This window comes from Helicoverpa zea, chromosome 23 (assembly GCF_022581195.2).
Source record: "Helicoverpa zea isolate HzStark_Cry1AcR chromosome 23, ilHelZeax1.1, whole genome shotgun sequence".
Classification (NCBI taxonomy): Eukaryota; Metazoa; Arthropoda; class Insecta; order Lepidoptera; family Noctuidae; genus Helicoverpa; species Helicoverpa zea.
In genome coordinates, this window is record NC_061474.1 from 3,458,313 (window position 1) to 3,472,284 (window position 13,972).

At 35.1% G+C, this 13,972-nt stretch overlaps 2 protein-coding genes and 1 long non-coding RNA gene across 4 annotated transcripts; 2 read left to right on the forward strand and 1 right to left on the reverse strand.

Moving 5' to 3' along the window:
• The first annotated feature begins 4,042 nt into the window (after positions 1-4,042).
• Positions 4,043-12,787, forward strand: LOC124641817. Its single transcript, XR_006985706.1, has 2 exons — positions 4,043-4,393; positions 12,451-12,787. It is a non-coding gene; the product is annotated as an uncharacterized LOC124641817 (long non-coding RNA).
• Positions 4,678-10,243, forward strand: LOC124641814 (zinc finger protein 845-like). Of its 2 annotated transcripts, none has more exons than XM_047180040.1 (3): positions 4,678-7,428; positions 7,627-7,845; positions 8,256-10,243. In XM_047180040.1, exon 1 carries the CDS (start codon positions 4,875-4,877, stop codon positions 6,402-6,404), a length of 1,530 nt encoding a protein of 509 aa, XP_047035996.1. In that variant the 5' UTR covers positions 4,678-4,874; the 3' UTR covers positions 6,405-7,428; positions 7,627-7,845; positions 8,256-10,243. The 2 variants fall into 2 exon arrangements, with proteins under 2 accessions (XP_047035996.1, XP_047035995.1); XM_047180039.1 differs by having other exon boundaries at positions 6,489-7,428.
• Positions 11,785-13,857, reverse strand: LOC124641816. The gene is made up of 3 exons (XM_047180045.1): positions 13,553-13,857; positions 12,801-13,043; positions 11,785-12,424 (listed from the first exon to the last, which is right to left on the reverse strand). The coding sequence occupies exons 1-3, from the start codon at positions 13,658-13,660 to the stop codon at positions 12,113-12,115; spliced, it is 663 nt and encodes a 220-aa protein (XP_047036001.1). The 5' UTR covers positions 13,661-13,857; the 3' UTR covers positions 11,785-12,112.
• Between the last annotated feature and the right edge of the window lie 115 nt (positions 13,858-13,972).

Here is a 13,972-nt window from a genome sequence, read left to right on the forward strand (position 1 = left end):
TTAATAATATTATTCACATGCACATTCAAATCTAAAAATTTAATGTACAATATAAATACATATTTTCACTTGACATAATTTTCTACGTAAATATCAGAATAATTTTGGCCTTGTTCCGCATCTGAAAATTTTGACATCTTTTATAATCTACATACAGCTTCCATAATTATGTCAATACAGCAAAAATACTATTTCGTCACAAATATAAACTTGAATATTTCCCTCATATTCCTTGTATTATAAACGGAAAAGTGAGAATTAAATTAAATATAGTATTTTAGTAATTCCATTTAGCAGTTAAAGTTATTAGAGAATATAGTTAAATTTTGTGTGCACGTCACAAGTTTAGATCGAATGTACGGCTGAAGAAATCTAAAAGAAATACCAAATGTCTAAGATAATCGAATTTATTTGCATTTAATTCGATAAACTCGCGTAAATTTAAAATCGATATTCAAAAACGCCAAGGCTTCCTAATATGCGAGCAAAAGTTATATTCGACATTTGCGTACATGCACATTTTCGACAAATGGCATCCAGAGAAGGCGCATGTGATATGCAAAAGTACTTCTCAATGTTTAGCAGTAATATCTATGATAGAAAGACCTCGCCATTGTTAGGTAGTCAGCTTGCTAGCGACTGACACTAACGTCAAATTCGAGGAGTTTTCTGGTCGGTCCTAGATTAGGTACGCCGCGTAACGGGTAGAAATGTGAGTATTAAGGTAATGTGGAATGTAGCTGCGTAGACCGTAGGATTTTATATTAGCTTTATTAACGACGTAGACAGAATATACACAAAAAAAATACAACCCTTCCTGAAAGTCGGGTAAAAAATACGTAGGCGATGGCTTCGTAAAACTGTAGACTCTGTACTCGGTCTGTGTTAGATATTTTTATAAAAGCAAATTAATACAAAATGCCTATATTCTAATAGCTCTGTTTACAGTTTATATACCTGTATTTAATATCACCGATTTAACGGAGTTACTTTCGCTTTTTTCAGAAGTGTATCTTACAAAAATATTTAATGGAATCTCCTGGTTGACCAAAAAGCTTTATGACTGATTGTAAGTTTTAATATGTATACAAGTAGACCGCTACTAGGGCGTAGAAAATCGAAGTTTCTAGATTGTTATTGTCTTAGTACAGTTTATGAGCTTACGAACAATTTCATTTCACCGTATAAAAAATCTATATGAAAAATCATGTTTAATGTCAAAACTGCTGAACATATAATAATGAAAAGCTACGTATATAGCCTAGTTACTAAGTGCGCTACACAATAATAACGATTATAGAACAATATCCGATACATCGATGTTATAAATGAATACATAGGCATTTAGAACTATTAGACAGTTATATCTTGTGAAATGCATGTGACAGAATTATTCAAAAATTAGCAGAATTTTATTTTGAATTCAGTACAAACATTCAGTATTGCTTTACGTAAATCAAAGTATTATTTTTACAAAATATATTAGCAACTTGTTAACTGAGCTAAGCCTGAGACGTAATATACAGGTCAATTAATTTGTATTCAATGGATATTCCAAAATCTACGCTTTTATAAAATCCTACCAAAACGCGTACAAAGCTGTTGTAGGTAATATAAAATTTAGCTTATACCTAATATAAAACGTTAGTATTTTAATTTGTGTTGTACCATAATGATTTAACTAAAGGTACCAATTTGCAACGTATTTCTGTTAGTACAAACTTACTTAGCGTTATTTACCTGACAATTACGAAAATATTTTATGATTCCTTGTGTCTTGAAGTTGGTATTATCCGCCTTTGCTCTCGAATCGCAAGTATATTTATTTACAGTCGTTCCTATTATTCTAACTACCTATCCGTCAGTTGCACAAACGTCCATTAAAGTTAAAGCTTCTTTAAATCTATTGCGGGCTCTTTCTGCGTCAACAAGATAAAAAGTGTCAGCAATAGATTTAATGAAGCTTTAATTTTAATGGACCTTACTGCAGCTACGGGAAAATGTGCTTTGCTGACCAGATATAGGAATTTGATATAACTTGCGTAGGGCTAATGTCAACATATCTCTAGTAACAAAACAATAGATAGTTAGAATATTGGAACGATATTATTTATGAAATTGAGCAATGAACGATCGAAACACCAGAGACAACTGATATGGCTTATATGTTCCTAATCAGTGCAACAACATTATAACTTATACAGGGTGTGTCGTTCACAATCACATTAAATCCTATCGCATATACTTTATAATATTCTATGGCGAATTGTAATACAAATAACGTAATCCATTCAGTTGTTTAACCACAGGAGTCATTTTTCGTTTTTATAATTTACAAAATCATGTGTAAAGCAGAGACAAAGTTAGGAGTATCGAATGTTTTGATCAGTTGACAGCTATCAGTTTTCAAGGGAGAATTTCAGTTGTTTGTAATAACTGACTTTTATATGGTGTTCTAATTTTCGCACATTTTTATTCTATTTGCTTTGTTTGAAAAATCATTTTTTTTATTTTTACGTATTTTTCTTTTCTTTGGGTTAATCGACATACATTAACCAGTAGGTATATTAACGCATTTCATTTCATGTGATTGTGAACGACACACCCGATATATTTCAGAGAGTTTGTGAAATTGAACGAATCGAAAGTTTCTATACATACGTAGGTACGTACAGAAGCCAGCGGGTCAACCTATCCGAATCTAACAAATTTTACCAATTGATCTTCTACTATTGAGCTGGGTTAATGTGCAGTTATCTGTACCTATACCAATATACCTGTACTACTTGTATTACCACCTCGAGTTGCATTGCTTAGGACTATATTGAAGTTGGAAAATATGAATAGGATGTCCCAAAACTCAACGGTAACTTGTTAAAGGGGGCCCAAGCTGTTACAATTCTGGAAGAAAATACATGTTTAGTTACATACATATTACACAATATATAAGTAGGTATATAAACAAATTACAAGGTAAAAGACATATTTTTAAATTGTCTTGTTCGCATTTTTGGGTTCTGAGGATATAATTCAAACGTTACGTTTTTTTACCCAGTCAGTAGTGATTGATAGTAATTTTACCCAATTTGGTAGTGATAAAACTATTTTCTAAATTTTCCCGAACTGGTAAAGCTGAACCTCAAGCTCAGCACCAAGTTATCTTTGAGTCTTGGTACGTAAACCGATAAAGTGAATGTTTTACGAGGAAGTATCCGACATATTATTGTATTCTATAAGTTTTTTTTTTTGTATGAAATTCTAGACAAAAAATCTGTATTTCCTATTGAGTTTTGTCTGTGATTTAATTATGTACAGAATGTTTTGGTTATTATTTATTATTTTTTAATATAAATAAATAATGCTTTTGACGAAACTTTTTGGCGTACTCATTCTCACCTTATTCCCCTGTTGTTCCTTTATTTTGTACTAGCTTCCGCCCGCGGCTTGGCCCGCGTTGAGTTCGGTTATATCGCGTTTCCAAGAGAACTCTTCAAAAGTCCGGGATAAAAACTATCCTATGTTCTTTCTCAAGGTTAACTCTATCATCCTTGTCACTGACCTCTATATTTATCCTTGTACATATTTGAATCAGTTCAGTGGTTTATATGTGACAGCGTAATCGACAGACAGACAGAGTTATTTTCGCATTTATAATATTAGTAGGGTAAAGATTTAATATTTTTAATGTTTAAAAATCATGAGAATGATTGTGGCTGGATCTGCATATCACAGACTTATGGTACTTTGGTAACTCGAAGTCACTCATGTTGCTTTCCTATACCTGTTAGGCGATTCTCACACTGCCCCGCATGATGCAGCGTAGCGCGTGGATGCGCTTTCTTCCGTTGCTTGTAAATATCTCCGTTTGTATGGAAAACACGCACAGTCCAACACACTGAAAATGCATCCACGCGTGTTCATTCGGATCACGCGCATACACGCGAAGAAACATGCACCCCCGCGCGTAGGTGCGGAGCGAGATGCAAGGTATGGCACACCGAATCCCGCAGTGCCGCGCATGATTTTGAATGGGCGTGACGTGTGTATTTGAAAATGGATCTCAATGAGAGACGCCGTGCGTGAATCTGCTAAACGCACCTACGCGCGTGAGTGCGCAAAAAACCCGCACGATGATGCAGATCTAGACTCCCGCAGGAACGCGCGTAGGTGCGTCGACACACAATATGCAGCGCGATGCGGGGCAGTGTAAAGATCACCTAAGCCAGCAGTAACTCTAACACTGCCCCGGAGTAAAACTCTAGTTGTGCAGATGGCGCCATAGTCGACTGCAATGTAAACAGGGGATTCCTCTTTCTGCGGCCCTCCGCCCGACTTGCTAGCTTGGACTATATTTCCTTCGTCGATGGAACAATATTTTGATAATTTATATAAAGTAAGTATGCAATAAATAAATGCTGCAATTTAGAATTTTCATCTAAATTGTAATGAAATGCACTTGTTTTTTTTTTTCAAAATTTAATTGAAAGTTACGAGTCAACCTAACATTAAGAATTAAAAATTATCTTGCGTTCTCGTTTATTACTAGAAACTAAATATGTATCTAAAAATGCAGTTTTGTGAGTTTTGTCGATTATGAGCGTAACAAAATGTTTTATTTTTTTATGGATGATGACAGCAAGTGACAAAGAAAGAAATGATGAATGACAATGACATTGACAACTAACTAAAGTGGCGCTTGTCCTGTCTGTCTTCTGGCTTGCATTATTTTTATTGCATGTAAAATGATAGAAATAGTTATTTTTACATTGTTATTTTGTAAACTCTGTGCATACACTGTTTTGTTTCGTAATAATTAATTAAAATTTTGCGGAATCAGTTAAATTTACGGTTCATATCTTGTAAATATCGAGACGATGCGTGCTCGTAATAAATCGCAGGCAGAAAGCTCTACAACAAGCATTAGAACCTCTAACGGGAAGAAAAATCTTTCGGAAAAGTGCCGAGTGTGTTTAAACGACGGAGAAATACCTATATTCGGCGTTAATGACATTTCTCAAGATGTCACTGACTTTGGAAAGATCGAAATCAGTAAAGATGATAACCTACCCCAATATTTATGTGAAGGCTGCTTTACTTTGTTGGAAGCTGCCATGCTATTTAGAAAAACTGCGAAAGAATCCGAAGAAGCTCTCAAAAGGAATGATAATGCAGATAGCGGCACAGAAGGTTCAGATGAACTATTCATTAAAAAAGAATATCTTGAGTTAGTGTACAGCTCTGAATCAGAATTCAATGATTTTGACCAAATTAAAGAGGAACCTGTATCTGCAGATGAGACGATGTATCCATCTACAGTTTCTGAAACTGACATGCAGGATCATGATAATGATAATTATTTAGACATAGATTTACTTAAAGAAGAAGAAAGTAACCATGCATCAGAATGTAATAAGGATGAAATGATAATGATTATTGTCGATGACAAAGATAAAGAACAAGCTTCACAAACTGACAAAAGTCTCATAAAGATACTTCCCAATCAAATAGAATGTGATGTTTGCCATACTGCTGTTCTTAAAACATCATATAAACAACATTTGATAGAACATAGAGAGAAATACAAAGAAAAATGTAACAAAAAGTATAGAAAAGTTGAATGTGAACATTGTGGCAAAAAAATAAGCAAATCGTACCTCAAACATCACTTGAAATTGCACAGCTCAGATGAAAACCAAGCGGACAGATTAATTGAATGTAAAATGTGTGAGAAGATGTTTAGCATCCGTTACTTCAATGATCATGTCAGACGAATGCATAGTAAAACGAGTCAGGAAAAAGTTAAGACTAAAGATGAGTCTCAACAACCCTCCAACTATCTGAAATGTCCTGTTTGTGATAAAATGATTGGAGATACCTTGTATAAAGAACACTTGGCCAGACATGGGTCAGGCTTCAGGCTCTTCATTTGTGACAAATGTGGGAAGGAATTCAAACACCAATCAGCCTTCAAAACTCACTGCCTCACACATGGCAGTGAGTTAAAGTATAAATGCCAATTTTGCCCTTATCGGGGCTTGCATCAAGCACTTCTAAAAATCCATGTGAGGACTCACACAGGAGATTACAATTACAAATGTACAGAGTGCCCGGCCAAATTCGCAACAAAGAGTAACTTGTCTAAACATCTTGAGAGGCACAAAGGGATATTCAAATTCAAATGTGAGGAGTGTGGGAGGGGCTTCTATTTCAAAAGGGATCTTGAAAGACATGCCCAGAATGTTCACACTGCAGTTAAAAGTCATATTTGTGAGATATGTGGTAAAGGATTTGGGCACCGGGACAATATGCTGGGCCATCAGTTAAGAGTACATAAAAGAGATAAGATCATACACATAGGCAGAATGCCTTCGTACATGAGACCAGAATTTAATCAACCTGAATGATTACCTTAATGATATGTTTTGACTTGCTATAATTATTAGAACATTGTATATTTTTTTGGTTTATGAATTGAATTATACAAAAGGAGATTGCCACGGGGCAGGTCCCTTTTGTGGTATCGTGTGCCTGAATGGAATAATAACCTAAAAATATTGTTTATTTTTTTGTTTCCAAATTATTTTTTATACAATTTCTTTCACCCTGGGAATAAAGTTAAAATTAATTAATAGTTAAACATTACGTCGACATCCGTTTGATTGGTAAACAAAAAAAAGTTGCCAGATATCAAATAACTATTGAAAATTACGTATTTTAATCAATAGAGTAATCGATATCAAAACAAAACAGTTATTAAAAATAAAAAAATACAATTATTTTTAATTATTATTCTAACTATATTCATGATAAGTCTATATTGTTGAACAGATAAGATAAGATAGATAAGATAAGAGCGATTTTAAATTAAAATAAAAGCCTTACGTAATTTAAAAACTTAAATCGATTTATTAATGATTAAATATAATTGCTCTGGCAACATTTACTTGCGCATGTCACATCACTTTGACGTTCGTTCGTTGTGTGTTCGTGATTGCTTTGTATAATACGTTGAGTTTTGAATTCCGTATTTACTTAGTTATTATTTACGATACGTGCCTTTCTGCTACCACCGAGTTGAGCTAATAAGTTCCTCGCGTACTTACTTTATGTTTTGTGAGATAATTGACTCCTCTTTGTGAGATATTGACTCTAAGTGCTTGACTCTTGTTTGTGCTGTTCTTTGTGAGATAAAGTGCTATTCTTGGAGAACAATTTGACTCTTAGTGAAATCCTTGTGTGATATTGAACTCCCGAACTGTTTTTGTCAGAACTATGTCTACCCCAGCCAGAAGTCGGGCACACCGCCTGTCTTACCGACGCTGTATTAACTGTTCCCTTTTACTAGCGTCTAATTTACGCCGGTATACAGTTGAGGAGTTGAACGAGCAAATGACAGTTCTTCTACGAACTTGGACAACGCCTACACCTGTAAGTTATCGTGTGCATAAACAATAATAATTATTGTGGACAATATAAATATAGTGGTTAAATGCATTATGCAAACTCAAAATAACATTTGATTAGAGTAAACTTAGCACTGTAAACTTAGTTCTTTATGAGAGTTTATGTATTTACAAGTTTAAGCAGTTATAAATATAGAATAGTATAGAATATAATCTTTTCCAGGTAACGTCAGATGATATCCTATGTATTGAATGTTATTTGCTGTTGCAAGAAAGGATATTGTCAAATATAACTGGATCCCACGAGGATATATCACCTGCATATGGTCACTTAAATGTTTGTTATGGATGTGGTATCTCTGTTGCAAGTCGGAGAACCCACAGAGTTGAGTTAGACTGTCCACAACGTAGCATGATTTTAAGATGGACTTTAGCACATCTGGTGAGTATTATTTAATAACATTCTGTATCATCACGCCTATAATCCCCAATCACAAGCGTGACGACGATTAGGCAGAGGTGTACCTAACAGTACACAATACATTTTGTCAGTTATGTTCTAAGTAATAACGGTGAGACCATGCAATCAACCAGGCACAAACCCAGTATTCCAGGCTCTTCTGGTTACTACTCATGAAATCTTAATGGAAATACCCAGAAACCCAATCCTGGAACTGAACCTGAGATCTCATACCCTGCAATTGTGTTTAACATTTTCTAAATAATGTTTCAGAAAAAATGCTGCATAGTTTATTTCTAATTGATGCTATTTTTATTCATATGCTTGCACAATAACAATATAGGGTTTGGTACCTATTCTGATATTCACTAATACCAACTATTTCATTTTAGGTTCCACATTTACAAAAAGTGTGCATTCCTTGCTGGTTAGCAGCAACTCGGGAGACGAGACGTTTGGAGGTTCAAGATTCAAACAGACCTGCAAGGGTCATGGATGCAGCTCTATCTTCATTAGAAGACCCCGAGATACCTGAACCACCTCCAATGCCAGCTCCAACATCTCAACCACAACAAGCATTACGAGTTCAATCTAAGATTAACTCACAAAAGTATAAACGAGTTGCTGCAGCTTCTCGTCACTGTATGTTTGTAGGCTGTGATAATGATGAACGTCTTTTAGTACCTATGACTATAAAGGAACTGTTGTTATTGCAGTACAATATATATATACCTTTAAATGCTAGAATCTGTCATCACCATTTATATAGCAATCAGTGGGATGAACTGACTACCAACCTAAATGACTTTACTAGCTTTCAAGTTGATGATATATTTTCCATACTGGAAAGAGCTTCTCAAAGAAGTTTAGATTTTAATAATATTGCAGCAATGGATGCACATTTACGCCATTATTGGCTGGGACTTACAGAGATGCAGTTTAATGAAATATTAAATAGCCTTCCTACTTTACATAATAAGGTTAGAAATCCTAGCCTTGCATTAAGCACATTTCTTGTTAAACTTAGGACAGGGGACAGCAACCAAAGACTGGCAACTCTTTTTCAATTGCCACGATCTACATTAGAAAAAAAAATGAACATTGTTAGGGAATGTTTAAAAGAACATTTTGTACCAATGCATTTGGGAGTTAATCACACTAATATACAAAATGTGGCCTCACGTAACAGGACTATTCCTGAAGGTCTATTCGGAGACAGTAGCATGGCTCCAGATTCTAAACCTGCTATTGTCATATGTGATGGTACATATGTTTATGTACAGAGTAGTAGTAACTACAAATATCAGAAACAGACATATAGTCTACACAAATATAATAATTTGGTTAAACCCTTTTTAATCACATGTTGTGATGGATATATTTTAGAGTGCATTGGACCATATGAAGCAACAAAAAATGACTCGACAATCATGAGTGATCTATTTCGTAATGAAAGTGGTCCAATGCGCTCATTTTTTAGACAGGGGGATGTCTTTATATTGGATAGGGGATTTAGAGACGTGATCCCTGAACTCCAAAGCTATAATTATAAAACATACATGCCTGAGTCATTATTGGAAGGTGAATTTCAATTGACCACTGACCAAGCAAACAAGTCTAGGTGTGTGACTATGTGTAGATGGGTAGTTGAAATTGTAAATGGTCGCATCAAAAGAGACTACAAACTGTTTCGACAAGAATATTTTAACAGAGCATCAACACACCTTATGGATGATTTTAAAATTGTTTGTGCCCTTTTGAATAAATTCCACCCAACAATTGAAGATAGACCTGACGCTGCAGAGTATGTGCAAATTGCTCAGGCGAGATTAAACAGTAGTAATTATTTGGGGGAATTTATTCGAAGGGATAACATCAATAGGAGACGTACGGTTTTCCAAAACATAGACAGCAATGCTCCCCATTTAGATCATTTTCCAAGATTAACTTTAGATGATTTAAGAAGATTTGCATTGGGATCTTACCAATTAAAACAGGCTAGATCCTATTATGGGGAGCACATAAGAAGTAATGGTACTTATAATGTTGAAGTAAGCAATGATGTCTTGGAAGAGGATTTGCCCTTAATATTGGGTCAAAATAATTATTTAATTAGGACTAGAATTAAGTCCCGCCATGTGAGCCATAAAACATATTACTCTTATTTGTTGATAAGTAGAGATGAAGATCGGGCAAATTCTTTAGAAAGTATCATTGCTTACTATTGTAACTGTCTAGTGGGTAACCGTACGGTAGGGTGTTGTGCTCATACTATGACAGTATTGTGGTATTTAAGCTGGGGCCGCTTCAACAATGTGAGTGCTCCAGCTCAATCTTTGGACGAAATATTTTATGAAGAATAAATAGTTTATTCATGTTTTGTTTTTTTTTTATTTCCCTTGCTATTACTAAAATAATAATAACTATCAATAACGGTAATTATGAGTCTATACTAATATTATAAAGAGGAAAGATTTGATTAGGTAGGCTATAATTTATCCGGGTATGGAAAGGTGTTCCCGGGGACGCGGGTGTAACCGCGGGAAACACATAATAACAATTCCATTACTTTATGCATAAATAGAGACATAATTCCATGGTACTGCTATTTACAGTACATATTTCTATGCTCATAGTGATCTATAGTCCATGTCAATTTCTAATTATAACCTATATTCTTAAAACAGAAAAATAATGATATCTCTTGAACCAGGGTGAATAAATGAAAAAAGGTTTCTGATTATGAAAATGCAATGTTTTTCCTATTAGTTAAAATAAAAATCTTCAGGGCACAAACATTTTTCACTGGGACCCAACTTCCCTTACAAAACGGGCAATCTCCTTTGTATAATAATTTTGAGGATTCATTTTTATCCCCCGTTAATTTTTATGGCATTGCTAATGACAAAATAAACAAGGTGCTATGTTGTTTTTTCATGTGTGGGAACTATCCCACTTTTGATTATAATCGGTTTTATTTAGTCGCCAGCCGGCTCTACCAACCCAGTTTTCACATTGAACTCTTGATGAGTAGTTTCAATACTGAGATTTTAGTAGGTACTGAGGTATGTAAGTTTTAGTTGTGGGATATTTATTTTGCTAAATCCTACTCATAAATGTAAAATTTTGTGAGAATGTGTGGATATACGTTTGTTATTCTTTCACGTAAAAAAGGCTGGACTGATTTGGTATGTAGACATGCGATACCCTAGTTTAAAGCCCCCAGTACACAATGGCCTGTGATGGGCCACGCTTTGCAATGCACAATTGTAAGCCACGATCAAATGGTGTTTACATATTGGCTCGTGGCTCATTGCTACCTGGCAAACCAATTGCGATGGACATCGAGATAATTACGGCTGGGAGTGTTTGTTTGTATATATTATACTAGCTTCTGCCAGCGGTTTCACCCGCATCCCGTGGGAACCTCTGCACGAACCCGGATAAAAAGCCTAGCCTAAAGCCTTCCTCGATAAATGGGCTTTCTAACACCGAAAGAATTGTTCAAATCGGACCAGTAGTTCCTGAGATTAGCGCGTTCAAACAAACAAACAAACTCTTCAGCTTTATAATATTATATAGTATAGATTTATATTATACTTACCTACGATATTTACCACTCCCCGATTGCACGCCAACATTGACAATTGTCCGCCAACATACACCAATACCCCCGTGTACACATTGGTGATGGCGTGTATTGGCCACGCATGGGCCAATGTGTACTGGGGACTTAACTTCTCGACCCTCAATATCTCCCTTCTCGACGCCAAAGGTACAACTGCGTCGTAGGAATAGCGGGGAATAATGCTATGAGCGTTTTTATTAATATAAATAAATAAGCAAGTAAAAAAGGTTTTTTCTTTTCTCCCGCATAGTTTTTGCGTATATTTTAAGAAGTTTAGAATTATTGTAAAAAAATCAGTTTCAGGGCAGATTTATTGGTTCTTATATAATCCGAAACTTAATAATTATGGAAACTTATAAATTCAATATTTATTTTTCATTTAAAACGAACAATTACGGTTTTTTTATATTATAATTGTTTACAACATGGTTCATTTACTAACATCCCCCCCGGTTCTTTGTGGACCCATAGGAGTACGCTACGGACCATTTCTCTTGTTTTAAAAAAAACTTTATACAGCAAATATTTTCCACTTTTTAAGCACAATTTGACAGTTAAAAATATTTTCTTAGACTGTAACAACGAGCGCGCTAGAGATCTTCGAACTTGGTGGTTCAATGGCTACCACTCCGCCGTACAATTGCGACGCCGTTTTAATAGTAATCCATCAATTTCGTACATTATTTCTTGTCTCTCATCATCTGAAAATTTTCTGAGTTTGTTAGCAACAAGCCTCCCATACAAGTCGCAGTCGTCCTCTATTTTATTTTGTTGGCCTTTATTGAGAATAGCCTGGCTTAACATATTGAAAGCCTTTGCCATTTCCTTATCTGTTTTTTCTAACTCAGGTGGCTTAACTGAACTTCTCCTCCGTACACGTATCTTTTTATTCTTGTTCTTTGTTTCTTCTTCTGTCTGTTCATCAATGACCGCCTGAAAAATATATATTATTTTTTCAGATTCCCAAAAATCCTGAAAAATCCGGACCAAAACGAAAGGATACAGTTTTCCCCATTGCCTCGGTGCGATAGATGGGAAGCGTATTACCAAATTTTTTAGCACCAGCTCATACCGGATCAGAATATTTTAATTACAAAGGAAGTTTCAGCATCGTTTTATTAGCCCTTGTAGATAGTGATTACTGTTTCTTGTTTGCTGACATAGGAAGCCAAGGGAGTGTATTAAATCAAAGCAATTTGTGGAAAAAATATGTAATGGGACCCTTAATTTAAATACGTACTTACACAAAATGAGTAAATACGTACTTACTATTCAATAATAAATATTGGAAACTAATTGTTTTATTTACCCTTTGTTCATCTGTCGATATCTTACTTTTGCATACATATTTTTCTTTCAAAAATGCCTCCATAGCATCATAAAAAATCCAAATTGGCTCATAAATTTCTTCTTCTCCCACACTTGAACGGATCGAATCTTGTTTCTTTTTAAAATGCAACCGAAATGCTGACATCAATGTCTCTTTCTTTTTTTTTAGTTCTGAAACAGGAATTTGCAGGGAGTCCGCAATGCGATTCCATGCATCATTTACCTGAAAACATCGTACCCACAATATTACATACTAGCTTTTGACCGCGACTTCCTTCGCGTGGAATAGTGACTTCCGGCAGATTTTTGGTTTGACCAATAGATGGCGCTATATGTCCAGAATATATATTTTTTAATGTAGTTGTAACTTAATAAAAACTACCCTATGTCCTTTCTCAAGTTCCAGACTATGTCTGTACCAAATTTCACACAAATCGGTTCAGTAGTTTAGGCGTGAAGAAAAGTCAGAAAGACAGACAGAGTGACTTTCACATTTATACCTAATAGAATAGGTATTAGTTTGGATTATTTTCAGACGAGGCTGTTTTATCGCCTATTTTCATCAGGGATAATGAAGGATTCTAATGCTAAAAGTATTTTTAAAATCGGTAGGTACCCACATTCGTTTCTGAGCCTATTCAATTGCAACAAACAATATAAGTCCTTCATAGATAGATAGGTAGTAGGTATACCTACATATTTTCTATCAACATAAAAATAGTATGAACATACCTTGCTCTTATCCTTGTGTAGTGCATTATTTGGGTCCCAAAGTGCGGGCTCAGATCGATATAAATCAATAAACTCAAAAGTTTCTTCATTGGTCCACGTTATTGACATTTTGGACGATTGAAAATTTTCGTTGTAACACAAAAGTGTACAATCCTGATTAGCGGCCGATGAAGAACTAAACAATGGCCGATTGTGTAAATACCACAGGCCACGCTACGCCACGATTCCTTCGAAATGTGCAAAAAAAACGACAACTCCCCGATTGCTCGCCACGATTGACAATTGTCCGCCATTATATACCATTACCATTGACATTGTCCGCCATTATATACCATTACCATTGACATTTATATTCTATAGACAAGAACATCCATACCAAAGACATTGTACTCTACTAATGCTCCTGCTCCACCTGCGTTA